At 44.5% G+C, this 25,047-nt stretch overlaps 4 protein-coding genes across 9 annotated transcripts; 1 reads left to right on the top strand and 3 right to left on the bottom strand.

Moving 5' to 3' along the window:
* Positions 1-1,015: 1,015 nt before the first annotated feature.
* nsdhl (NAD(P) dependent 3-beta-hydroxysteroid dehydrogenase NSDHL) lies at positions 1,016-3,359 on the bottom strand. The gene is made up of 7 exons (XM_076162705.1): positions 3,122-3,359; positions 2,872-3,033; positions 2,629-2,775; positions 2,416-2,544; positions 2,174-2,316; positions 1,790-1,892; positions 1,016-1,693 (listed from the first exon to the last, which is right to left on the bottom strand). Exons 1-7 carry the CDS (start codon positions 3,140-3,142, stop codon positions 1,361-1,363), a joined length of 1,038 nt encoding a protein of 345 aa, XP_076018820.1. The 5' UTR covers positions 3,143-3,359; the 3' UTR covers positions 1,016-1,360.
* A 1,072-nt stretch (positions 3,360-4,431) lies between these two features.
* cetn2 (centrin, EF-hand protein, 2) lies at positions 4,432-6,368 on the top strand. Its single transcript, XM_076162879.1, has 5 exons — positions 4,432-4,674; positions 4,780-4,944; positions 5,042-5,170; positions 5,261-5,398; positions 5,497-6,368. The coding sequence occupies exons 1-5, from the start codon at positions 4,672-4,674 to the stop codon at positions 5,584-5,586; spliced, it is 525 nt and encodes a 174-aa protein (XP_076018994.1). The 5' UTR covers positions 4,432-4,671; the 3' UTR covers positions 5,587-6,368.
* A 147-nt stretch (positions 6,369-6,515) lies between these two features.
* On the bottom strand, positions 6,516-10,236 carry gcna (germ cell nuclear acidic peptidase). Its single transcript, XM_076162809.1, has 13 exons — positions 9,989-10,236; positions 9,679-9,776; positions 9,401-9,560; positions 9,244-9,316; positions 9,109-9,158; positions 8,919-8,982; positions 8,761-8,831; positions 8,213-8,668; positions 7,950-8,115; positions 7,656-7,800; positions 7,401-7,536; positions 7,094-7,298; positions 6,516-6,993 (listed from the first exon to the last, which is right to left on the bottom strand). Exons 2-13 carry the CDS (start codon positions 9,766-9,768, stop codon positions 6,765-6,767), a joined length of 1,845 nt encoding a protein of 614 aa, XP_076018924.1. The 5' UTR covers positions 9,769-9,776; positions 9,989-10,236; the 3' UTR covers positions 6,516-6,764.
* Positions 10,237-10,973: 737 nt separating this feature from the next.
* Positions 10,974-24,091, bottom strand: LOC143010529 (UDP-N-acetylglucosamine--peptide N-acetylglucosaminyltransferase 110 kDa subunit). 6 transcript variants are annotated; one of them, XM_076162885.1, is made up of 22 exons: positions 23,713-24,091; positions 21,846-22,026; positions 20,709-20,952; positions 20,470-20,538; positions 16,943-17,059; positions 16,772-16,851; positions 16,475-16,670; positions 16,216-16,356; positions 16,010-16,110; positions 15,754-15,907; positions 15,552-15,653; positions 15,262-15,459; positions 14,784-14,942; positions 14,402-14,491; positions 14,141-14,266; positions 13,834-14,004; positions 13,408-13,524; positions 12,914-13,084; positions 12,360-12,512; positions 12,008-12,260; positions 11,715-11,838; positions 10,974-11,633 (listed from the first exon to the last, which is right to left on the bottom strand). In XM_076162885.1, the coding sequence occupies exons 1-22, from the start codon at positions 23,747-23,749 to the stop codon at positions 11,459-11,461; spliced, it is 3,159 nt and encodes a 1,052-aa protein (XP_076019000.1). In that variant the 5' UTR covers positions 23,750-24,091; the 3' UTR covers positions 10,974-11,458. The 6 variants fall into 6 exon arrangements, with proteins under 6 accessions (XP_076019000.1, XP_076019003.1, XP_076019001.1 ...); XM_076162888.1 differs by having other exon boundaries at positions 12,941-13,084; XM_076162886.1 differs by having other exon boundaries at positions 15,280-15,459.
* Positions 24,092-25,047: the final 956 nt, after the last annotated feature.

Genomic DNA, 25,047 nt, shown 5'->3' with positions numbered 1-25,047 from the left:
AGCCCCCAGACCTAGCGGAGTGTTTGACCTGACTGTGTTCTATCTGAAAACACAACATTGAGATCAGCCTGCCGCTGCCTCTTCCAAAAACCATTTCACCGCCGCTGTGCCCGTATTTACCAAGGCTTTACAAATAAATAAAAAAAAGGGTGTGCATGTATTTCACAATGTGTCAAGAAAAAACAATCATCGTGACACACATGTTCCTAAGTCCTCACAGATACTAATTTGTCACAGGAGAGCGATGGGGGAGGAGAGAGGGAGGTGGAAGAGGAAACTGTCACATCTGAGAGCCAAAGTTTCACTCTGCTGAGCACATTGGCATTGGAATCTATTGTCTCTCTCTCTCTCTCTCTACCGTGAGCGAGCAAACCAGTCAGACAGCCTTGCCCAGTGGCTGCGACTCCAGCAGTGAATCATTAGGGTGCCACTAGTTCAGAATTAAGGAGGGAATTCAAAGTATCTGAACTTAACCCCCACCTTGTCCTCACCACACCAAGATATGGAATGACAGAAATGTAGCAGCCAATGAAAACATTCAACAAGAACCGTTTGGGAATGAGACCCAGCAGCTAACAAGTCCTTTGTTCTTTGTTCTTCGTCCTTGTATTTCTGTAAGGATTAGAGATTATTACTCAAATGAAGGTGGAAATGGAGACTGGCAGCTGGAGGTTCTGATTCATTCCCAACTCCATTTTGGTTCTTTGGCGATCATAGAACAGTTTTGTCACTTTGTCCAGCTGCCACAAAGGGAAGCAGGTGCATTAAGTGAGGCGTGCCCATCATGGTGACACTTATCTTAATGTGTAATCTTTATACTTAAGAAGTATGTAGGATCAGATAGTGTGTTTGGATCCTGTGAGTGTTCAATTAAATGAAACTGTATTACCGGGAAAGTTATTATCCAAATGAGTTTATTAAGGTATTTTGAAATGAAGAGCAGCTTCTTAAAGGTGTGCAGAGCACACACACACACACACACACACACACACACACACACACACACACACATATATGAAAATGAAACAGGAATGTTTAATAGTTGCCACTGTGTGTCCAGGTTGTTTCAGTGAATAGAAACTGGCTTTAATCATTTACAAAGTGCTTTGGAATCTTGGCATGAGGCTCCACTACGAACCAGAACCAGGAGGATCTGCTGCCCTCTTCTGGTCAAAACAGCGCAGTGACATGTTCACCTTCACACATCTATGGAACAGCTATGATAGCTAAATAGAAACAAGCTTTCAAACGCTTCAAACCCGTCTGTCTGACCTGACCTGGCAGCTAATCTCATTTGCATTATCACCTTATTGTGATTCTGACACCGTAACTCAACCTTACAGTCTTGTTCACGCCTCCGTCAAGCCCCTCGTCTGAGGTGAGGGTAGCTCTGCACCGTACGCTCTATCCCCTCCTTCAGACTGACCACTGGTTTATAGCCCATGTCCTGCTTGGCACCGTCACAGTTATAGTAATGATGGGTGCCGGCCAAAGCCACTCTCATGGGTGTGAAGGTGGGTTTGAAGGCCACCAGAGGACGCAGGATCAAGGCCAGGAGCCAGAGGAGCATAGCCAGTCCGTACACAAGCATGTAGGGGAGATGGTAACGTGGAGCAGCGTATCCCAAACCCACCAGGATCTCAGACATGAAATCCCAAAAGCGAACCGGCTCATCGTTGGTGATGTGGTATGACTGAAAAGACAAGCAGAGATTAAAGGGTTAAGTAAACTGGGATTTCATGATGGAAACCAGTCAACCGCCACCATGAGTGATGTAACTGTCACTCACTTTACCACAAATGGGCGAATCTGCTCTCAGACGCTCAGCAGCCAGGATGTGACCATGAACTACATTCTCCACAAACGTGAAATCCACCATGTTGGTCCCGTCGCTACACACAGAGAAGAAAATACATGAGCACAGAGAAGCACAACAACAATCACAACATTTCACATACTAATTCCAAAAACCAAACTATAATTATTTCACCCAAATCACATTTATTTTGCAAATGGTTGCAGTTGAATCCGCATAGTTTAAAAGCAATATAGAGGATAACACACACACACACACACACACACACACACACACACACACACACACACACACACACACACACACACACACACACACACACACACACACACACACACACACACACACAGGCCTCACCCAATGATAAATTTCATCTTCCCCCTTTGAGCTGCGTCCACCAGGATAGGAACCAGCTGTGGATCCCGAGGACCAAAGATGCCGTGAGGCCGGATGGCAACGGTGAGGAAACCCTTCTCTTTGTTACAAGCTCTCAGAACCAACTAAGAAACAAAGAGAGTACAATCTGAATCTTAATAACAATCATATTAATCCACATCTTCTGCTCATGAGGATCGTAGTTTCAGGTTCTCGTCTCCTACCTTCTCTTGTTCGATCTTGGTCTGTGTGTAGTAGTCGATGGGCTTCTTGGCGTAAGGTAAGTTCTCTTTCCCGTTCTTAATGTCTGTGCCCTCAAACACCACACTGGCACTGCTGGTCAGAACCAGTCTCTGACAAATCAAACAGTTTACAGCACATCAGTGATGCAGCCTCTTATGTAATCCTTCCCTCCGTCAGCCTCCACGCTGCCTCACCTGCACTCCAGCCTCCATGCAGGCCTGGATGACGGTGCGTGTTCCCTGGATGTTGACCCTCTCGAACAACCCCCGGTTATCACTGGCAGGCGCAGGGGAGGCGCAGTGGAACACCAGGGACACGTCCTTCAGAGCCGGGAGCAGATCCTGGGGCGGGCAGAGAAACACACAGGGCTTGTAATGCATCATTCAAAAGCTATTAGCATCAATCAAAGGCCATTAGTTGGAGGATAAGGATGGCACCTGTTTGTTACAGAGGTCTCCCTGGTGGAAGGTGACACCTGGCAGCTCGTAACTCTGGCGGATGTCAAACACAGAGACGGAGTAACCTCGATCCATCAGCTTCTCCACTAAGTGTCTGCCGAGGAAACCGGATCCTCCGATGACCGCACACCGCTTATTAGCCTGTAAGAGACACGGGAGCTTTGTGTCATACAGGGTTGGATCAATGTTTACATCATGAAAAACTTATAATAACAAACTTGTCACTCACCGGTCGAACACGTGTGGCCATAATAAGAACTGGAGAGGTTTTAACTTGAAAGGCACAACGGCGGGTGAAGTAGTTGCGGCTGCTTCGCTCCTAAAATGGCCAAAGCGTTCTCCAGTCCTTCAGTGTCCGTCCGTAATTCGCAAACGAGCCGAATTTACACTCGGGAAACGCGATATTAGGCTGTTTACCTGCTTTTCACCTGCTCCAACTGGCCCCGCGTACCAGACGAGGTGGTTTGAATCAGCTGAGTGAGACGTGAGCTGTGATTGGCGGAGCCAGCGTCGGGATAAAGGTGACGTTAAGACTAGCCAATAAGGTTTGGGGTACGTCAAAGAACGCCACCGCGTTGACCAATCGGCGAGCACATGCTGACTGTCTCCGCCCTCTTAGGAAGTGAAAGAGGGGTGTAAGGACCCTGCGGACACAGTTTATGTGCCATTCCATTTCTAAGTGTATATCGTTTTTCTTTCCTCTTGTTCGTTTGACTTTTAGTCTCTTTTAAAGTCTTTACTTTTGTTTCTTTTTAGTAAATACACACCTATCCCATTTGATCTTTCTCAAAGCTGTGTTCACCATCACTGTATTCCCCAACCTTAAATAAAGTTATAAAAGGGAAAAAAAATAATTCAAACTATGCGCAACCAACAAACCTTAATTTCACGCATTCCTATTTTTGTTATTTACTTCTTTATTTTTCTGCAGAAATCTCCAGTTCCACATTACAGTCCCGTTATTAGCCAATCGCCGAAAAACTCCAAAGAAGTGGAAGAAGAAGAGTAAAAAGAAGAATTGCATTGTGTTTCATACGTTAATGCTAAATACTTGGTCAGTAAATATGTTTTTATTAGGCGTTTATGCGTTTTAATTAACGTAAACACTTAAATAACCCCCTACAAATATCCAATAAACTTGGATTAAACCGTTTCATGTAGACGGAAAAGTCAGTTAATCAATAAATGAATTCAACATGGATTTCTCGTAGGTAATCAATAATGTAGCTTCTCACTCACGCAATCGACGACAATTAATTAAATGTCATATATTAAATTACGCGTCCAGGGTGTATTAATACAATTTACATACAATTAAGTGCTAGTTGCATGTAATATAGCATTTCTAGGAAAAACACTGTAATACTTTTTAATATCGTGATTTGCGTCCCTTGATTCTCAGGAACCAATCGCAGGGCAGGTGTGCTTGATTTATACCCCTGCTCTGCCCGCGCGGATCCTCCTCCGTCTCCTGCATTGTCGTAAAAGGCGGGGCTCGTCTCCGGGCACGGAGGGTGAACAAACCGAATGCCTACACCCTGAGACGGAGGCTGATTCACTAATACGCGTCATTACCTGCACGCAAACGTATATTTCCTTTATTGTAGCCATTTATCCTGTGACTTTACATCCAAGGATATAACATTCAGTGTAAATACGAGTTAACTCATGAGAGGAGGAGCCGTTTTGTTGGATCTTCTCCCTAAACGATCAGGCGGCTTCGTAGCTCAGAGGAGAATACAGTTAAATAGAGCCGTGTTGCCGTGATACCAGCATCCGATGGTGAGTGATTGATTTATTAAAGATGAATAATCCGACAATGGAAGCTGGATCTTGCTCCGTTTCTCACATACGTTCATCTCCCCCGCTTGTGTTCTCTCTCACCAGGCAACCACAGCAAAGAGACCTTCCCTGCAGGGTCCAGTGCCGCCTCCACGCAAGAAGACCAGCCCCAAGCCCGAGCTGACGGAGGAGCAGAAGCAGGAGATCAGGGAGGCCTTCGAGCTGTTTGACACCGATGGATCCGGATTCATCGACGCCAAAGAGCTCAAAGTAAACAGACCCTCCATCAAGTAGATCAACACGTGTCAGGGTAGAGGACAGCTGTCATCCCTTTGTTTGTGTGTGTCTGTGTGTGTTTATGTGTCAGGTTGCGATGAGAGCGCTGGGGTTTGAGCCAAAGAAAGAGGAGATTAAGAAGATGATTGGCGAGGTGGACAAGGAAGGAACAGGGAGGATCTCCTTTGCTGACTTCCTCTCCATCATGACACAGAAAATGGTAGATATCTGACTTGTTGATTGAGAACTTTTGATAGAGTCCATTTTCTCTCTTTATAAATGTTTTCACATGAACTTTTTTTAAATTCAGGCAGAGAAGGATTCCAAGGAGGAGATCCTGAAAGCGTTCCGCCTGTTTGACGATGACGAGACGGGGAAGATCTCCTTTAGGAACCTGAAGAGAGTCGCCAAAGAGCTGGGAGAGAACCTCACAGATGAGGAGCTGCAAGTGAGCAAAGCAATGAGTGTATTATTACGCAATAACCCCAGAAGGTCCCTTGACATTGGACCTTCTCCCATCTCATCTTCTCTTTTGTTTTTGTGAAGGAGATGATCGACGAAGCAGACAGGGACGGAGACGGGGAAGTCAACCAGCAGGAGTTTCTGCGGATTATGAAGAAAACCTGCCTGTACTGAAGGAAGCACACAGTGTTGATACATACACATGGTGTGTGAGGAACCGTATGTGTGTATGTGTGTGTGTGTGTAACATGTCACGCTGCTCATACGGCTTAGTTATGTTGTGCCATATATTCTTGATTGAAAAAGTGTCAAAAGGTTTAACATACAGCAGGAAACGTCACTCAGACATTATATTATAAATGTTTTCCCCTATTGGAATGCTGCATACATTTAATGACATTTCTTTGATAATTTTGTCTATAAAATTGAAAGTACATGAGTTAAGATATTCCAGTGCCTGCCTAAATATGGAGACAAACAAATACATTCCAAAGCATTATTTTATAGTGGTTGTTTGTTATAAACTGGCAGCTCCCGTGTTTCATAGTTTTGGCTCCTGTATGTTCATCGTTTTCTTCTGTTACCATGGTAGCAGTTACCATGGGGCAAAGCGTTCCATCTCCCTAAAAAAAGAAGAAGTCCGTCCTCCATGAGCTTGGGGAGCGCTGCTGTGTCACACCAGTGCTGCCTGTGGATCTGTGCCTGTAACTAAGATAATCATCACAATCAGGGAAGCCGCCCGACCTCTCTCACCCGCACACCTGCCTCAGGAGGTCCCACTTTGTTCCAAATACACTCGTCCATGTGTTCCGTTTTGTGTTTCTGCTTGTGTTAGGGTATTCATCCTTCTGTTGTGTATCATTCCCCCCTCCCCCTTCAGTATTCTTGAATGTTTTGTATTATAGTAATTTAATGGGAAGATAATATATTAATGTTGAAGGTCACATATCAGATTAAAGGTCTTTAAGCAGTTTGTCCCATCTTATTTCTCATTATTAACCCAGAAGATCACTCGTCTAAGAGATGTCATCAGTGCACCAGTTCACTTATTATTATTGGCAATTTAACTTTATTCAAACATACAAAATATAGTAACCTTTGTATTAAAAATTTCCCTGGGTTGTAACCGGACGCACAACTTTACAAACAGGCTCAGTAAGAACACAATGAAAGTACTGACGAGGCTCAGTTCAGATAGGTTCAGTCACACACTGACAGAGAAACACGAGAATAAAAACATTCATTCATTCACTCAGGCTGCTTGATGGTGAAGCCAGTCTGATTCTTTGAGGTATTCAAGAAGAAGAAGATAAAAACATAAAAACATTTTCCTTGTAAACGTGTCGATGCTCTCAGCTCTGACTGAGTTTAGTCTTGGTAGCAAAGTCTGCGCTGAGTTTGCGCATCACCTCTGCGTGGCTCTGACCTGCCAGCTCCTGCCGCACGCTCCCGTAGTTCTCTTTCACGAAGTTGGCGAAAGGCGTGGGGGCGCGCTTGGACGGCGTGAGTAAGATCAGCTGCCCCGTGCAGGAGGCGCACGCGAACCTTTGCGTGTCCAGCGACTTGGAGTGACGGCCGATCCTGCAGAGAAGCACAGCACGGCGTGAGAACAGATCAGGGGACAAAGGGTCTGATGAAGAATACCTAGGGCTTTAAACGCTGTGAGTTCAGTCAGACGTACGTGTTCTTGCAGCGCGTGCACTGGTACTGGAACTTGTACTTGATGTCGTAGCTGTGGCAGCGGGTCACCATGGGCAGCTCGGGGTGAGCCAGCGTTGACTTGCGGGCGTACAGCTTCCAGAAGTTGCCGTGTCCGTCTCTCACGCCGTTGATCAGCCAGGTGGCGGCGTGACACATCTCGTGGACCAGCGTGTCCCTGAGACGATCTAGGGGAGGGGGGGACAGAGACAAAAGGAGAGTTTGAATTTAAACTGAATTGTGCGTTACAGGCAGGGCCGCACCTCACGCTTCAGGGCCAGGAGCTTTACCTGCAGAATCACACACTTTCACTGACAGTTCGATGCGGGCGTAGCGGTTCCCTCCCCCCCTCTCCTGCCCGGTGATACAGAAGCCGGCCGTCTTCCTCATCTTCTTATTCCAGGTCACTGACATGTCGACGGGGAGCTTGAATAGTCAAACAAACAAAACAATGTTAAGATATCGAGACAAATCACAAATTCAAAACATGTAACTGAAGAAGAATGTCAATGACAAAGCATCAACACCGTGAGCACACTCTTCACCTTGCTGTCAAAAACACTGGTGTTGTATAAATGGTAGAGTTTGCTGGTGAGTTCTTCCTTATTCTGCTTGAAGTTGCGGCCGTAGCTGGGGCCGGGGTTAGAGAGGGACTCCAGGAAGCAGCCGGGGGTCTTACACACCACCAGCCTGCAGGGAGAGCAAGGGGTTAAACTGGAGAAATGTACTTATATGCAAGAAACAGAGCCTGGGAAATGTTTTAAGTCACAAAGAAATATGGCTCTTAAAGAAACCAGCGATTGGACATATTCTCTGTCAGGCTTCAGATGATGTCATACCTGCTGATGGGACCTCGTTTGGGCTCCGTCTGACTGACTTTGGGTTTGGAGATGGGGGGCTTCCCCGGCGTCTTCATCTCTGGTGGTATGTCACTTAAAGACCTGGAGGCCGGAGCGGTTGGCCTCTTCACAGGAGGAACCAGCATGGGAGGCTTCATGCTGCCATCTAGAGACAAACACAACCGCAGGAGACAAACACACTTAGAAGGAGAGGATGGAACAATTTAGAAAGTTAAGGAGGACGACAAACATAAAATGTTTACCTCTGACGCTGTTAGATGACAATGGAGTGTTGGTGAGCTTGGTTTTACTCTTTAGTCTCTCCAGGAGGGAAGTGAACTCCTCGTCCGAACTGGACGACTCATGCAGCTTACTGGGGGCTGAGTGTGTGCTCTTGGTCGAGCCACGGGGGCCGGCTGAGGTCAGAGAGGCCTGAGGCTTGCGAGTGGTGAGAGAATACAGAGACGGAAGGGGAGGCGAGGGCGGTGAGGGCGGCGAGGGAGGCGAGGGCGGCGCTGGGGAGCCGTACAGAGCAGACGGACCCTTGTTTGCATCTCTCAGGGGTTTAGGCTTTGAGTGACGGGTCCTCCAGGTGCTCTTGATCACTATGCTGTCGTCGTCATCACTGTCACTGACAAAGACGGGGGAGTCCCACTGAGACAGAGGCCTTCCTGCTGGACGCTGAGCTGCTGGAGTCCTGCTGCTGCTGCTCTTTGGGACTACAACATATAAAGTGAGAAGAAAAAGCATCAATGTCAAATCTATACTATCTTCTTTACAGATCACAGGAACTAAATACCAATACGGTTACCTTGAGAGGAGGATTTCTTCTTAATAAAGTCGTCATCAGAGGACAAGTCGTCCACTATGAAGTTCTTAAGGCTTTAAGGAAAAACACAAGCAATATTTTCAGACATTTTCAAAAATAAAATGAATTTCTTTAGTAAAAAAAACCCTTTAAAGACTCACCTGTCTTCACTGCCGCTCTCTAATATTTTCTTTTTCACATTGGGGGTTTTCACACTTTTAAGAACTTCACGGCCCGACAACAGAGAAGACAGAAGAAGAAACAAACCATCATCCACATGTTTACAACCATTTCCCTCAGATTATTGGTGTCCAAACTTGACTCCATTAGTAGAGATCATGACATACTCACATGTTTCGAAACCGTCATCGCTGTCCGAGCTGACTGCAGGTGCCTTTGATCTGGAGAGGACAAAAGAGGAACAGATTTTTAGATCTGAACCATCGCTAATGTCCGTCCAGGTTGTAAAGCTCTCCACTGTCTCACCTGTCTGTCTTTGCAGCACTGTGTTGTTTCTGTGATGCGGCTTTGGCTCGAGGTGTCGCCTTTTCCAGAAGAACTGAGGGATGTAAAGGTAAAGCCAACACATTAAAGTATAACTCAGCTCAAGCGTATGTTTACAGCAGCATTTCCAGTCGCTCACATTGGTCAAAGTCGTCATCGCTGGACTCGATCAGGACCTTCTCTCTGTACTGGTGCGTACTGGCCTCTGACCCCCGGTTCTCCTTCTCTGGATCATCCTCACTGTCAGATCCATGACCACATGTACCGACACGACGAGGCTTACCAACACTCTTCATCAGCTGGAATACATAAAAGGGGACACATCTGTACTTTGATGTGTTTATAGTTGTGGCTGTTGACACTTATACTCACCAATACTACAATATCGTTGTTGAAACATGGAAATGTGCAACAAACCCTTTGTTCCGCGGTGTCCAGTCCCTCCTTGTCCATCCATCCCATCTTCGTAGCGACACTTTGAAAAAGTCTGCTGGTTTCATCGTTCATTCTTCTCTCTACAAAAGGAGGCAAAGTGGCAACGTTAACGTTTAAAGCCCAGCGTTAAACTTACGACATATCCGCTAACACGCTTACGAGCTAAACACGCGCTGTAGGCTGTTTGTAGCGCTTTCTCATCGCTACTTTGCCTTCATTTGAGTGTTTTAGCGTAAATGTTAACGCTGTTGACCAAACAACGCGAGTCATACTATGAGTTTAAAGACGTTACCTTCACTCGCAATAGTAAAAAAATAAAATGCTGCAGTTTTTCCGTTGACGTTTAATGCATCAAATCCATGTTACATTTGTTATTAAAGTCGAAATTAAGACTTGTTTCAGATACGACGAATAAACTGTGTACACAACACGAAAGGTTAGCTAGAGACGATTCAAAACTTGTAATCCGTTAGCCCGGAAGTTATCACAATGAAACACTCACCAATCAGAGTGGACGTTCGCGGTGACGCTTTCCACGCCCACCGGCAATGGCATGGTTTCCCACCCGTGGCCCCACAATACGGGATGTGATTGGTCAGTTAATGTAACGTGACATCGAAACGGGCTACTTTTGCTTCGTGTTGGTACGAATGTGGCCGAATACCTGCAGGTTCACGCTACACGACCACACATGTAAACGTAACTTCAAATGTGCATCTTATTTTCACTTCCGGGATGTTTACTTCCCTGTTAAAATGAGTGCAGTAAAAAATAAATCCAGAGTATCAAATAATCAAACAGCAGAAGGCTACATGCTTTTGTTTTAGCCATCTCTTTATTGTGTTTACACCCGTGGGCATCATTGACATCCTACAGTTAACGGACAATACAAAAACAAAAACATCTTAGAAAATACTTACCTAGGCCATTCCTGGATTGAGTGACAAATCAAAATCGATATGTAAATGACAGCTAAACTGAAGTTGAGGCCCTTTCCAATGACTAATGAGAAGCGTCTGCTCAGCTCGGTCGAATTGTCTTTACAAGCAGTGTGACATCAAACAGGACGACAGCTAAAGAGCATATTCTATACAACAAAAACTTTAAAAATTGGCATTTGGTGAGGGAAACGAGTCTTCCACTAGACTATATTCTTCAAATCTTGAACACTTAAGCCAATGCAGTCAGTTATTAACAGCTTAAGACAAACTAAAGAGCAGTTGCAAACCACGTTTTATGCTTGCATGTTAAAGCTGCTTCACTTTTTAGTCAGAAACACAACTTTATTGGTGCAACATTGTCCTTTTAAACACAACACAATCCACTTATAAATAGAACAAGTAATGAAGGCTGGGCATTCTCTCAGCGAGACAGCATTCACTCCTGTATGCACACAGATGCGGTGCCAAGAATCCGTCGATTCATCGGGGTCGTGGAGCGATCACAAGCCTCTCATGCTCGCCAAGGTTGCTGTGGTTTAGGACTGGAGTCTCAAATGACAAACGCCTGATACTTGGGCTCTATCTGGCTTGTGTTTGGTGCAACAACAAAGGTGAAGAGGGGGGCAAAAGGGTACAGCAGTTGGCTCCTTCACAAACAAGAGTCCCACTAAAAGTAAATAAGAATGGAGACACATTCTGGGGAGAGGACTGGAGTGGAACTGAATCATTCGAGCTGGGGTTCCAAGACTGGTTTAATAAAAATGCTGAAGATAACTGCAGAGGGTTAGACTGTAAGGGGCAAAGAACTCAAATGTTCATGCTCAGGCATTCTCGTTGGTCTCTATTTGTTTGACCATGTGTTCTGGCTTGTTTCCATTTGAATGATGCTCCCACATCTGCAGGTAGAGCTTCTCCAGGTCCATTGTGTACTGCTTGGTATTGAAAAGAGGGCTGGAGATCCGCTGCTTCCAAACACGGGCCCTTATCATCTTTAAGCTGCAAGACATTAGCAGGGTCAGACTAATAGTTCAACCAAAAGAAAAGTGCCAAGAAGGAATCAGATCAGACTTTACTTACTATTCCATGTCAGAGCCAAGTTTGACTGCAGAATCCTCATAGTCTTGGCGACTATGTGCTATCAGCTCAGGGCAGCCCAGGCAGCTGAGTTGTGACGCAGCCACACGGGAGGCAAGGGTCTCACCTATACAGATACAGAGAAATTATAAAGCAGTTTGGGCATAATTAGAAATTTCCTCAAATTATTTTCATATCCTATCCTGTTTTAAAAACTGCACTGTACTTACTGCCATCAAAATATTGTATTCAATTTGCCCTCAAACTGTTATAATGCTAAACAAACAGCATCTCACCTGGCATGGTGACCATGGGTGTTCCAGCCCAGAGAACATCCATGCCTGTGGTGTGACCATTGCACAGAGGAGTGTCCAGGCACACATCAGCCAGCTGCCCTCTCCTCACATGCTCCTCCTTAGGGGCCACAGGGGAGAAGATGATGCGAGAGCCAGGCAGACCCATATTCTGTGCATACTGTTGGATGTTGGGCTCGCCCACAGCCGGGAAACGAAGAAGCCACAACACACTGTTGGGCACACGTTTTAGGATCTGTGCAGAAAGAAAATGGTAAAAAAGTTTAAAGTTAAGCTTAAAAAGGAACAACATACATGTACGTTGTCATTTACAAAGTCTGGCTGTGTAACTTACATTGGCCCACATCTGAAGGGTAGGGGGGTCTATTTTGTAGAGCTGGTTGAAGTTACAGTAGACAATTGAATCCTCAGGGAGGCCATACTGGGAGCGTGTTGTCACAACGATTGTGCGTGGCACCTCCTCACCAGTGGCAGCTTTGTTGTTTATCTGAAAAGGAGAACAGATGCCTAAAAAGTGATCACTGTGAATAAATGAGTCACCAAACCTACCTAAGTATCCAACCTAATAATAATAATAACAACATGCCTGAAGGGGCTTTAACATTAGACTTCTTGTCACAACATAACAAAGCTGAGGTTATAACAATGCTTTAACAGCCACCAGCTCTCTCAACAACATGCTTTATACTTCTTTAATGAACACATCATACCATAGGGTCTAAAGTGTCAGAAACTACAATCACCCCTGCAGCAAACTACATCAACCTACTGCTCTTGCCTTTCTCTCTACATCCATGGATGTACGTATACAATGGGTGTATACGTACATCCATCCGTTGTCTCAACATTGCATGCCGTTCAGCAGAAATGTGCAAAAGAGAGGCGCACCTGTGTGGTAGCCAGGCCATTACTGACCGTGAAGCCATTGATTGTGACCTGGATTTGACCTTGGTTGATCATATTGATAATGGCTTCAGCAGCTGTGTTCATGGGGATCACGGGCATGGACAGAGCTCCATTACTGTCCACGGGCGCTTCCTGGTTGTTGTCACACTTCATCTGGTCAGGGAAAACAACCAACATGCTTGAAAAACATTTAAAGAAAATCATACTTGAATGCAGTTTTGACCAAAGGAAATGCAGAGCTGTTCAAGATCGTTAAGAACTCCAAGGAGAGAAATGAAGTGGCACAAAGTGTTTTGACTGTCATGGACACTTAGCAATAATACATGAACCACTAAGCACACAATGACATCCAGGCTCCAAATTGTTGTCAAGCAGTCTACCCAATTGTGTCAATCAACCAAATAAACATACCTACCTTACTAAAACTGGCACCTGGTTTAACAAGGCCAAAGATTCATTTAATTATGTTTACTCACTTTGATCACCTTCACATCCGGCAGGCTGTCCAAGAAGGCCTTCAGATCGATGCCATTAAGAACAATGCGGTTGTCAAAGATGTGGCCATTAGACTTGAAATCAATCACAGCCTTTTTCTGTGGGTAAAAAAACCACAACACACATTATAAACTAGAGAAGTCAGACAACGTGCTAGGTGCAGGCAGGATAATTCTCTAAATCTATTCAAATAAGAGAAAAAGAATTAATTCGAGATATGCTGTCATTGAAACAGTTAAATGGGACCAAAATAAATCTTAACAGCCAAGCTGAAGGCAACCTGATGACAGAGTAGCTCACTGGAGCAACTTTGTCTTCAACAAGAAATTGTGCAAATAAATAAACAAATGTCAGCAGCCAGACCTGACAATGAAAAACATAAACAAATAAGGAATGACTAAACAAACCTTGAGGTGAGGGAACATGTTGGCATGGTCTCCAATGAAGAAAGTATGGGGCATGTAGGCTATTTTCTCAGAAAATTGTTCTGCTACTTCCATGGGTGATGTCTCCTTGTCAGAAACAATGTAGTCCATGAAGGGAGCCCCGCTTGTTCCTGGGTAGCCCAGCCACATCGTCTATGGGACAAGCATACAGACACATTGTGGATGCAGTTTTGATGCCAAGATAAAGCTGAATAATGCAGTTTGCTGCTCAGATGAAGCCTCATCCAAAGATACAGGATCAGTGTCAGAAACCACATTCAAAATGTACCTGGATGGGTGCTGGGCGGAGGGCAAACAGCTCATTCCTGGCTCCCTTGGTGTATCCATTCATGTTGACCAGAATGTGAACTCCATCCTGGTGAATGCGATCAGCTGCCTTGCCATTGCAGGGGATCTAATAGGGGAGAGCAGTGAATGATTACTGCAAACTGAATTCGTTGCAACTGGGCTCTGCTAGTGTAGCCATTTCAAACATGAAAGACCTGGGCAACATGTCGTGTAATCATCTGTAAATTAAACAAACATTTACCTGTGAAAGGTCCGTGAAGTGATGAGCCTCTGCCACCACTTTGACTCGGAAGTTGGTACTGTCGTCTGGGCTGAGTGCATAGCAGAACACCTTGAAAAGTAAAAATTGAGAAACGATTAGTATTTCAAAAGGGACATGACCCAAACATTCCAGAAGGTCAAACCTATACTTTCCTACCTTGTAATATCTTAACATGCTAGCACATGACTGTAAACTTAAATGTATTCCATCAAAAGCTGCACCTATATTTTAAAACATCCTCTCAGGCAGTGGGGAGTTCCATAGGCCGCGCCCCTCTTTTACTCGTTTTTACCAAGAAGCTCATCATTTCTGTAGCTAAAATCCCTGGTTAGGCTATCTACTAGTTAAAAAAATCTCACACCTCAAATTTCTCTGGGTTGTGCATTCCAGGAATAGACTGCATCAGGTGGGAAGTAGGGTGGTTGCCAAAGTCAGAGCTGACATAGCCAACACGCAGACGGCCTCCACTCGCCTTCAGGTCCTTAGGATGCTCAAACGCAGGTTTGTGTAGGGCATTTACCTGTGAGACAGAAAACAGCATAAGTATGCAACTACATCAGGACAAACTGCTCTAGGGGAGTTAGTAAGCCAAGCTCATATTTACTGAAATAACCATGAATTTAAGAACACTTCTGCTATCGGTTAATCTAAAATCAGTGTCAACCCAAGACCTTCATCCCTGCAAGCAACCCATTCACCACCAGCTTCCATCATGTTGTCTACAAATTCATTTCTACACACTATCTTGCCCATCCCTTACCTTCCCCATACGCCCACAGACAGCCACTGCCATCACCAGCCACCTTTCATCCCCAAAAATCAAATAAAATAGTACTTGCTTTGATCTGTTTTTCTACCTTGTCCAAGCAAAGGTTGCCATGGCGTTCGGCGATGGCCTTGCGGAAGCCATGAGAGAGCGGATACAGCATGCTGTGGTGAGGGTGCACTGAAGGCAGGCGATTCTTGTCCAGCTGGTCGGCCACAATGCTCACAAGCTTCTTCATCCGGTCGTCATAATCTGTCCAGTCGCACACAATCTGGAACAGTGACATGAGGGAGAACTTTAACTGGCCTGGTCCACAACTAATTAATTAATTAATTAGGACCTACAAGATGAGCTCTTAGGTACCTGCAGGCAATGTGCCAAGTTGCAGTAAGCATCAGGGAAGTCTGGCTTGAGTTTCAACGCAGTGCGATAAGATGCAATGGCCTCTGGGATGTTGCCAGAATCCTAATAGTAAATAAAGACAACAGAGGCAATGGAATGTCAAATACTTTACATACAACACGAGTATACATTGACTTCTAGTCCCATCTACAATTGTCCTTACCTTGTGGATAGAGGCCAGGTTACTGTGAGCGTCGGCAAAGGCAGGGTTGATCTGAATGGCACGGGTGTAGCACTGTAATGCTCCTTGTACATCCTGCATTTCCTTCAGTGTATTACCCATATTTGAGTAGGCATCAGCAAACGTGGGACTGATTCTATAATCAAACAGGACAGGAGAGCAATTTTACCACCTGTTGTAATAGGCAGTAATCAAGAATTTGAATTGTATGAGCCATCACCAGCGTATAGTTACACACCTGATTGCCTCCTTGTAGTGCATGAGCGCCTCCTGCAGTTTACCCTGCTGTTGAAGGACACTTGCCAGGTTGGAGTGAGCTGCTGCAAACTCTGGGAAGACCTGAGGAACAAACAAGCAAAATTAGAGTTAAATAGTGCTCACATTCAGAGCCACCATAACTGCCACATTACACACATCTGTAGTGCAAAGAGCATGTTTCTGTACCTCTAGGGCTTTTCTATACAACTGCACCGCTTCCTCGATGTTGCCCTGCTCACGCTTGATATTGGCCAAGTTGTTAAGTGAGTCTGCATGGGTTGGACACAGACGCAATGCCGTGTTGTAGCACTCTTCTGCTTCGGACACCTGGCAAAGACAAAAAAAACATTAAATCCAGCAAATGCAACTTGGCATTACATCAGCATCTGCCTGTGAAGTGCAAATGGTCTTGACGGGAGTAAAACGAAAATAATAATTAGCTTACATTGCCCTTCTCCTTCAGAGCGTTTGCCAAATTGCAGTAAGCGTCAGGGAAATGGGGCTGCAATTCAATGGCGCGACGGTAGGTGTCGATAGCCAGGTCAATGAGTCCCTGCTCATAGTAGACACAGGCCAGGTTTCCATGGACAACGGCATGGTTGGGACTGAGGCTCAGTGCTCTCAGGTATCCAGCCACAGCTCTGGAAACAAAACATGAATGAAGGTTTGTCAATTGTGTTCTTTAATTTATTCACATCTTTCACGTCAACAGTTCTCAATAATACATTTTCCTTGACCTCACCTGTCAAAGATGCGGGCTTCCTTCAAAACATTGCCCAAATTGATGTATGCATCAAGGAAATTTGGGTCCAGAGTCACTGCCTGAAAATTGGAAAAAGGGTTTAAATGTGCACTTGGTATATAATAAAACAATTAGGAGTAAGATGAGAACACTTAAAATGTTGCTACTAACCTTTTCAAAATGGTGTATGGCTAACCATATCTCCCCCTGGGCATTGAACACACAACCCAGGTTGCTCCAAGCCACTGCAAAGTTGGGCTGCGTCTCAATGGCTTTCAGGTAACAAGCCTTCAATGGGTTAATAATAAAAAAATAGGAAAGGTGGAGAGGAGGTAGAATGGGAGAGGGATAGTGTGTAGAGGGGAGGACGGGGGGGGGGTGTAAAATAAAACAAATAGAAGATTGAGAATAAAAAGGAAAAAACAAAAAGGGGAAGAGAAAGCAGAATTAGTGACTGATCTCCATGAGGGCAAAAAGTGAGTCTGCAGCACGGGCTCGCTTGCGCACAAATCTGCCTGCGCCAAGCTGCATTGCTTTTCCCTACGCTGCGCCGATCCAACCAACACCCACACGCAGGCCTCGCATCCCACAGTTATGATCACATTTGTAACAAACTATGTTCCCCACATGAGCTACACAGTGCTTTGATTCTACCAAGTCCCAATAATTACAGCCCCAATCAATAACATTGACAAACATTGATCGATAACAAATTATTTTTCTTTAATGCTTGTTACAGCACGAGCACTCTATGACTGCTTCAGTTCATGTGGGCGTGACCTCACAACCTAGGATGCTTGACGGTTCATGTCGGTGACGGTTCCTGTAATGCATGCGCAACAAATCCAGCGAGCGCGCGGGTGTGTGTTTATCACCACCAACCACAATGCGCCGCATACTGCCGTGTGCGTGACCTTGCGCCTGGCAAAGGTCATTAATTAGCTGCCGCGCTCGCCGACTGGCCAGGTCGGCCGCTGCAGACACGCATCCCCTGCCAGAACTCCTTCCAACACCAGACTGGCACACAGTCGTCACCCACAGTGCATCTCAGAACATGAGTTAGGGGGAAATGAAACCTATTAGATATGGAAGTCAGCAGCCAATAGCAACTTCCTGATGTATAACTTTGCCATGGCAAATGGATTTTTGAACCCAGAGAAAAGGGGATCATAGGGGGTCATAAGGGCCAGTCACAAATTTTCTGAGATAAGGGGGGATTTAGGAGCAAGGCTGGTGGTAAGTGGAGAGAGGATGTCAACTGACGGGCCAAAGAGGGTAGAGGGTTTGGGGATCGCACGCTTGCGCTTGCCGCCTTTTGGGTTGCTTGGAGGGTATCGCTGCGCGGCCCCTGCGCTACTGCAGACTCACAGCGCAATATCTGCATCATCAGATCGCTGCAACTCCAAATAAAGAAGGTAAAAAAATCAAACAAAACAGGAAAAATAACAAACATGTAAGAGTTAGAGGGTTCTTACTTGTTTTGCACGATTACTGTTTCCAAATCCAACTTTCTTTTTACTTCATACAAAACTGGGCAATTAGTATAGCGTACTTCAAGAAATGCTTACTATACTTTGTTTGGTTAATTTTTTTTTCTTGTTTGCTCTTCAAAGGAAGCCACAAGACAGAGGAGCTCAAGCATGAAGTGAGGTGGTTTTTTGTTTTCTTTTGTTGGCAGTTACAAACCCGTTACCATATTTTTGGACTTTGTCAGAGTGGCGGCCGCAGCTGGCTGGAAGAAGAGGAGAGGACTGATGCTGCCCTAGTGTTCCTTTCCGCCAGGCACCTACGCAGGAATAGTGTCACCCACCTGAAACCTTCTAAATAACAATATCAGTTGTGGAAAAACCAAAAGAGACAAAATCAGAAAACAAGATCATTAGTAAGTTTTTCAAACAATACATTCTGCTTCAATGTGGAAATAAAACAGGTTCTTTCGATTCACAACAAACTTAAAAAGACTTTTCTCAGTTTTCATTCATGCAATGAATGTTTCACTTTAAAGAAAACAAAAGGAATGCTGAAAGGATCATTGGGATGGAAGAAAGGCTTTGTTCTCTCCAGATTCTTGGAGCAATATAGTTCAGCAGTCAGACATTATAGCCATTACTTCAGTTTTCACCTACACTGCAGGAGAGAAGTTACTGGCTTGACCTTCCCCAATGAACTGATCCCATTTCTTTGGGAATAGTCATGATTACACTTTTGAAGACAAATTTCAATGATCTTTTTCTTTATCATGTCCTGCCTTCTTGAATCCTGGCCAATGGGATAAAGAGAAAAGACTGTGGTTTAATTATGGTTTCTAGAATCCTCCACAGGTCTGAAATAAAGAAGTCATCGCTGTTGCTGCGCGTTCTGTCTCTCTAATCCAGCATCTGACGCAGGCGATGGAGCATAGTTTGTGAGCCGTCTGCCTGACGCTACTCTGGCCATCTTGCAGGCACATTGTTACCATTATTGTTCTCAAACCCACATTGTAAAACACATTCAATGATGGGAGGCTGTCAGCTTTGATAACCAGCTGGATAGTTGAATTGTTAGCCATATTCAAAGGGAACATTCATGGGAGCGTGCAATAAAAAGCCGGGTAAGGGCCTTTTTCACACTGAATGGGCATATCTCAAGGGTCAGGAAGACAGCTCTGAGCGCGCATACTCCAATCCTCAGCAAGCGCGCGGGGAGTAGAGCGACAGAGCAGGAGAGCTAGGAACTCCCTGATGCTCCTCCCCACTCCTTAACCCCCCTCTAGCATGAAATAAGATGGCCTGTAACCAGTGGGACAATTCCACACCTCCAGATTTAAACCCACCCAGGGTCCCTTTAACAAATTTAAAACTTGTTCAAAAGGAAAGTAGGGCACTAGATGATTAGGGCACACTAGCACCAACTGCACTGGGGGCAGTGTGAGGTTGAAAGTGTCGGTAGTTTGGTCATAAACATTACTGGAGTATAGTGCTTTGGTAAGAGACCATCTTATCTTTTGCACTGCAAAGTTAAACTAACTTTTCATCAGTTCATCAAACTTTCAAAGACCGAGCCAGCATTTCCCCTCCAAGAAGCAACTACATAGAAATGCATGAGCAGAGGCTCAAAGACCAGATTCATATATTAAAAATTGCAGCATAACAATATGTTGTACAAGTTACCAAATCAATCTAGCCTTTCTTCCTGAAGGAAGGGGATGGGGGGGGGCAAACCTCGGTAAAAGGCCGGGGTAAAGAAAAAGACAGACTAGGATCCAGAGATCAGGTGGGGACAAAAGTGATGGTTCCTTTATAACTACACTAAAAAATAAATATGTATGAAGCTGTCTGAAAAGTAATCAACAGGAAAAAAGTCCTGGCTATTGTGATTTAAAAATGATTAGAGAAAAACTGTCTCATATGGGTGCTGACTCATTCCAGTCCACTACTTCCAAATGTTTTCTGGGGAATTAGACGAGTATGAAGCGAAGCTCACTGAAACTCTGAGAAATGAGAAACAAAGCTACGATTTGCTGTAGCTTTGTTTTGTTTTGTTTACTTGGACTGGAGGGTTGAATGTAGATGGCTTGATGTTGCTTTAAAAAATGTCAATAGGAGAAAGATCTATGGCCTTCGAGGGGGGAAAGTAAAAAATAAAAAAAATAAAAAAAGGAAATGAATAAAATAAATATAAAACCAACATCAGTCAAACGTCGAGCGGCTGAGACGTACCTTAGCCTCTTCCAAACGCCCAAGAGCTTTCAGCAAGTTCCCCAGGTCACTCCGCACACAATAGAGGTCCTACAAGGAGGAGGGAGGTATGTTCAATATGCAGCCACAATAAAAGCATTGGTGAATTTGTTGACTGCTCAATCTAATGTGAACTGAATGAAATTACTATTATTATTCTTAAATCTAAACTAAGGCTTTATCCCTCACTACTGTGGGCGTATGCCCCATGTGTTACTTACAGGGTTATACTGTAACGCAGACACATAAGCCTGTACCGCTCCCTCCATATCCCCTGCTGCCACCAGCGCTGCGGCCAGGTTGATGTATCCATCGATAAAATCTGGCTTCAGTCTCAGGGCGTGTCGGTAATGCTCGATGGCCTCCTGCAGCTGCCCGCGCTCCTTGAACACATTGCCCAGGTTGGAGTAGGCCTCAGCCAGCATCGGGTTCTGTTTAATGGCCAGTGTACTGAAGTGAGCAGACCTGTAGGGCAAGAATGAAAACAGGAAAGTCAGAATCCTGCTGGGAGTGGTCGGGGGGGAGGAAGACAGCAACATGATGACAGGTGTAAGGATGTTTGACATAACATCATATTCAAATGGAATGTGGACACGCACACAATCATCCCATCAACACCATGGTGCTTACAATTTGCAAATCGTGGCCTGATAAACCCTGAAAGGTCGTATTGGTGTGGAAACAAACGAAAGGGAACATCACAACTGGCTTGAATACCAGCTGTGTGATCGCCTCGCTAAACTCTTGTCATCTTGACTGTCTTCACTCTTGTCATCTTAACTATGTCTTCACTCTTGTCATCTTAACTATGTCTTCACTCTTGTCATCTTAACTATGTCTTCCAAACAGAGAGAAAGGTTTGAAGTCTTGCCTGGAACACGCCTACGAGGTTGCTCAAACCTGTTATCTAGTCAGCAGCATTTAACACTTTGATGCATCTGTAACCCTCTTGTTAAGAGAGAGGAAAATCAGTTTAGCATTTAACAAACGCTGAGACTGTCTCACTTTCTCGCAATTCTGAGAGGCCGGTAAGGACACCATGTATTGAGGGCATGATCTTAAAATTCAAGCTGTTTTTCAATACTTCTCAAGATTGTTGCAAATGTGCAAATTCAAACTATTCACCATCATTAACGTCACCATGAAACCTGTAAAGCAAGAGTACAGACACCACCTTCACCACCACCAACACCCTGAAAAACGTTATGAGGGGAGAGAGGAAGGACACAGAAGATTTCAGTGGCAGGATTTCCAGAAGCTCCCCAGATCACCGGTGTGCACTGAAAGTCAGAGCTGTGCCAGTGTTCTCTGCTCCTCCAAAGCCTCAGTGTGCTTTAATGTCAGCCCCCACACCTCACCTGTCGAGTCTACGGCACTGGAAGTGGATGGAAGACAGGAGCAGCAGCACGCCTGTGTTATCAGGCTCCTGTCTCCACAGCTGCATGCAGTGGCGCTCTGCTGCCTCAAAGTCTCCCGACTGATACTCCCGGTGCGCCAGCTCAGCCAACCCTTGGAAGGAAAGCATACGTTTTGTCGGTTCTGGAGCACCAACACAGCCCAAGGAGGGGGGAAAACAACATGTTAGAGGTGATGGAAGAAAATAATAGACAAATGAAAACTAATGAGATGATACAAAGAATAAATATGTTCAAACTCAACTGTAAAATAATGGACAAAATGAAGGGAACCACTAAGATTCCGTACTGTCACAATGACAAACGCCAGAACTGCTTTACTGATCCAACTTGTTGGAGCTGTATTTGTCATACAACTCCACCCTTCATGTGAGACTGAATCTTTTGTCTGAGACACAAACGCTGGTTCATAAAGTGAGACCTGCTGTCTGCCTCTTACATTTCTGTTTATAGTTGCGTGGAGATTGGAAAGTTTATGTTGTTGTATCTGATCACATGATTAATTGTGTTCAGATGACTAAGACTAGCAGCTGTGTGTGCATACACACACACACCACTACCTTCCCTCTCTGACTGCAGGCATTTTGCCAAAACTTTTGTGTGGGCATGATTAAAAAGTTAAAAGAAGGTGGGCATCAGACACGGTTCAGATGAAACACAGCAGCCCAGCCAGAAAACAGTAGGGGGGCTGCCACACTGTAACCATTTTATAATTGACTGCCTACTGATATAATGGTGTATATCACACCCTACAATAATGAGAATGGAATTTTGTGGAAATTTGAACAACTCAAGTGAAGATGAGAAAATGGCCCCTACAAAATTCACAAGAGAAATCAAATATATTTTGAATTAACACATGCATTGGAAAGAAATTATTAATCATGCAACAGGTTACGTGCCAGCACGCAGTACAAAACGTTGCTGGTACACTTAACGTTAATGTAATTACACACTTGAGCGATTGTATTCAACCAAATGAATAACCAGGGGTGAAGGTTTGTTTCTTTTGAGAGCACCAGCAGTGAATCATCAAATATATATAGACATTCAATAGATACAAATGAATAACTAATGTGTTCTGATTAAGCTCATAATAGCAATTACTGCAAACGTGTCGGTCTGGTAGTTCAATGAATAAGAACGTCAAGTGAAACTAAGGTTGGGCTGAGGCAGGAACAGATGGTGCATGAGATATCAAATTTCATATTTCCACAGTTGTAAGTGGATATTCTGCTCTGGAAGCTCATGGAAAGCCTGGGTTGAGGTGGCTAAATGTGCGACTTTACATTTAAGATTAACATTGTAATTCACAGCGACTAATGAGGAGCATCTATCCATTAAATCAGGCAGCTGTGCTACGATCAGTTCCCTTGTTATACAGTATATCAGTGCAACGTGTAGCTAGCTGATACCAGGGCCAACTTTGTGATATTTATGTACTGGAAATCATTTAATTGTATGAGTCGGTGTACAACATGGATGCACGGTAACTTGAGGTCAATCGGGGTGGCTACACGGCAGCTACATCAGCAATGTCAAGCCTTTGAGGTTAACGTGTGTGCGTGGTTCGGCTTCTCTACCTTTGCCTCGTTGAGTCAGCACAATTTCCCGTTTAACCCACAGATACACACACTCCTTGTAAAACTTAAAAACACAGTAAATAACATCTTATAGCTATCGTTTTACAGCGATACGCGGTGAAAGCCGAGTAGCGAACGCCAGCTAGCTTGCGCGCTACTTCGACCCCCACCGCCTCTTGAGGGTGTAACACGACAGTATGGCGACTAGCAGCTACATAGAAACCAACCTGTGCTGTCAGCCACGTTCCCCACTGAGCTCGCCATCTCCTCGGTCTTCGCGTCTTGCACTGTGGTAGTCAACGTGTCTTCCGGCGAGTTACCGTTTCAAGAGAGAAATATGCCGGACAGTCGTCTTTGTCGGCGGCGACCAAGCTAGCACGTTGAGGTGACAAGCTTTACCTACCCTCTGCGTTTCTGTGTTCAGACCAAACGCCAGATAACCCAGCCTTTAGTAAATATATGTTTGGATAAGTAGTTAGTAGCTCGATTAAAAATACATTAACGACAGACTAGATGGAGATTGTTACTTTGCCCTGCTCGCCAATCTCTATAAGCACGCTACTTGATTTCCTCCTCACAACAAAGCAGTTGTGTTGGTACACAAAATGGCGAACGAACCGGAACTCGTTTTTTTAAGAGAAACTAGATCCACACATTCATGGGGAAAAAATGAAAAAAACATTACTAGCTATTGTTCTTGTAATGAAATAACAAAAGGGTGCAGGTTTCACATTCTCTCTTGATTAGGTGTCATTATATTTTATCTTTGAAGAGAAACGAGACCCAAACGAAATGCGCGGAAGAACACATTGGTGCAGTGGGACATTGCGGCAAATTGTGAGGGGGTGAGCGCACGTTCCACAGAAAGGCGGGGCTCGCACAGTCAGAGCTGCGTTTCGTGCCATGCTTACGTCATCCATTCCCAACACCCGCCAATTCACGTTTGCGCAGGCGTGGAGCTGAAAGCCTTAAGTGTTATTATTACTGTGCAATCCTCATATCTTTGGATCACAGCTCACCGCTCTGTTACTACAGGAAAGGCTGACACTGACCCGAACCAGCAATGGAACAGATTCTGTTGTTAAAACTGGTCAAAAAGTAAATAAGAATACATTAAATAATTTTTTTTAATAAAGATACACCTTAGATAAACTGCTATATAGATTACAAAACACAAAATATTGTTAACATTTTATGGTTTTAAAATCTGAGAAACATGAATTTAGAGTGTAAGCGGGTTTGTAGTTTGAAGTCTTGTAAACTGCTGAAGATGTCATGCAAGTATCAAAATCGCCGACAGGGGGCAACCCATGTTAACCTATGTCATGGCCAATTCTTTACATTAAGTTTAGTTATCTGTAATTACATGTAGAGTAGATTATATTTGACTGTAGTTGATGATAGATTCTCAGAAAACCTGGAAACCCAAGACCTAGAAAAATTGTTGGTCTATATTCAATTCCATTAAAAGAACGTTCCTTTTTTAAAATTCAAAATAATGTTATGAGTTTTCTGTCCAACATCACATTGGCATCAAAGACAGCACATAGATCCTCATTTAA

This window comes from Genypterus blacodes, unplaced genomic scaffold (genome assembly GCF_046128005.1).
Source record: "Genypterus blacodes isolate CSIRO-AG114 ecotype Tasmania unplaced genomic scaffold, CSIRO-AGI_Gbla_v1 ptg000128l_1, whole genome shotgun sequence".
NCBI lineage: Eukaryota > Metazoa > Chordata > Actinopteri > Ophidiiformes > Ophidiidae > Genypterus > Genypterus blacodes.
Note: the sequence above shows the minus strand (reverse complement) of the source record. Positions and strands in the feature narration are given on the sequence as shown.

Excerpts from the sequence above, each read along its gene's own strand:
- cetn2 (XM_076162879.1), top strand. Across the intron at positions 5,171-5,260 it reads CCATCATGACACAGAAAATG|GCAGAGAAGGATTCCAAGGA; the intron begins GTAGATATCTGA and ends TTTTAAATTCAG. Across the intron at positions 5,399-5,496 it reads TCACAGATGAGGAGCTGCAA|GAGATGATCGACGAAGCAGA; the intron begins GTGAGCAAAGCA and ends GTTTTTGTGAAG.
- LOC143010529 (XM_076162885.1), bottom strand. The coding sequence starts at position 23,749 with ATGGCGAGCTCAGTGGGGAACGTGGCTGACAGCACAG. Across the intron at positions 17,060-20,469 it reads GGCGTTTGGAAGAGGCTAAG|GCTTGTTACCTGAAAGCCAT; the intron begins GTACGTCTCAGC and ends AACCCATTGAAG. Across the intron at positions 16,671-16,771 it reads GAAGCCCGCATCTTTGACAG|AGCTGTGGCTGGATACCTGA; the intron begins GTGAGGTCAAGG and ends TTTTGTTTCCAG.
- gcna (XM_076162809.1), bottom strand. The coding sequence starts at position 9,768 with ATGAACGATGAAACCAGCAGACTTTTTCAAAGTGTCGCTACGAAGATG. Across the intron at positions 9,561-9,678 it reads TGGACACCGCGGAACAAAGG|CTGATGAAGAGTGTTGGTAA; the intron begins GTTTGTTGCACA and ends TATGTATTCCAG. Across the intron at positions 9,317-9,400 it reads CGATGACGACTTTGACCAAT|TTCTTCTGGAAAAGGCGACA; the intron begins GTGAGCGACTGG and ends TACATCCCTCAG.
- nsdhl (XM_076162705.1), bottom strand. The coding sequence starts at position 3,142 with ATGGCCACACGTGTTCGACCG. Across the intron at positions 2,545-2,628 it reads GCATGGAGGCTGGAGTGCAG|AGACTGGTTCTGACCAGCAG; the intron begins GTGAGGCAGCGT and ends TTGATTTGTCAG. Across the intron at positions 2,317-2,415 it reads CCAAGATCGAACAAGAGAAG|TTGGTTCTGAGAGCTTGTAA; the intron begins GTAGGAGACGAG and ends TTTGTTTCTTAG.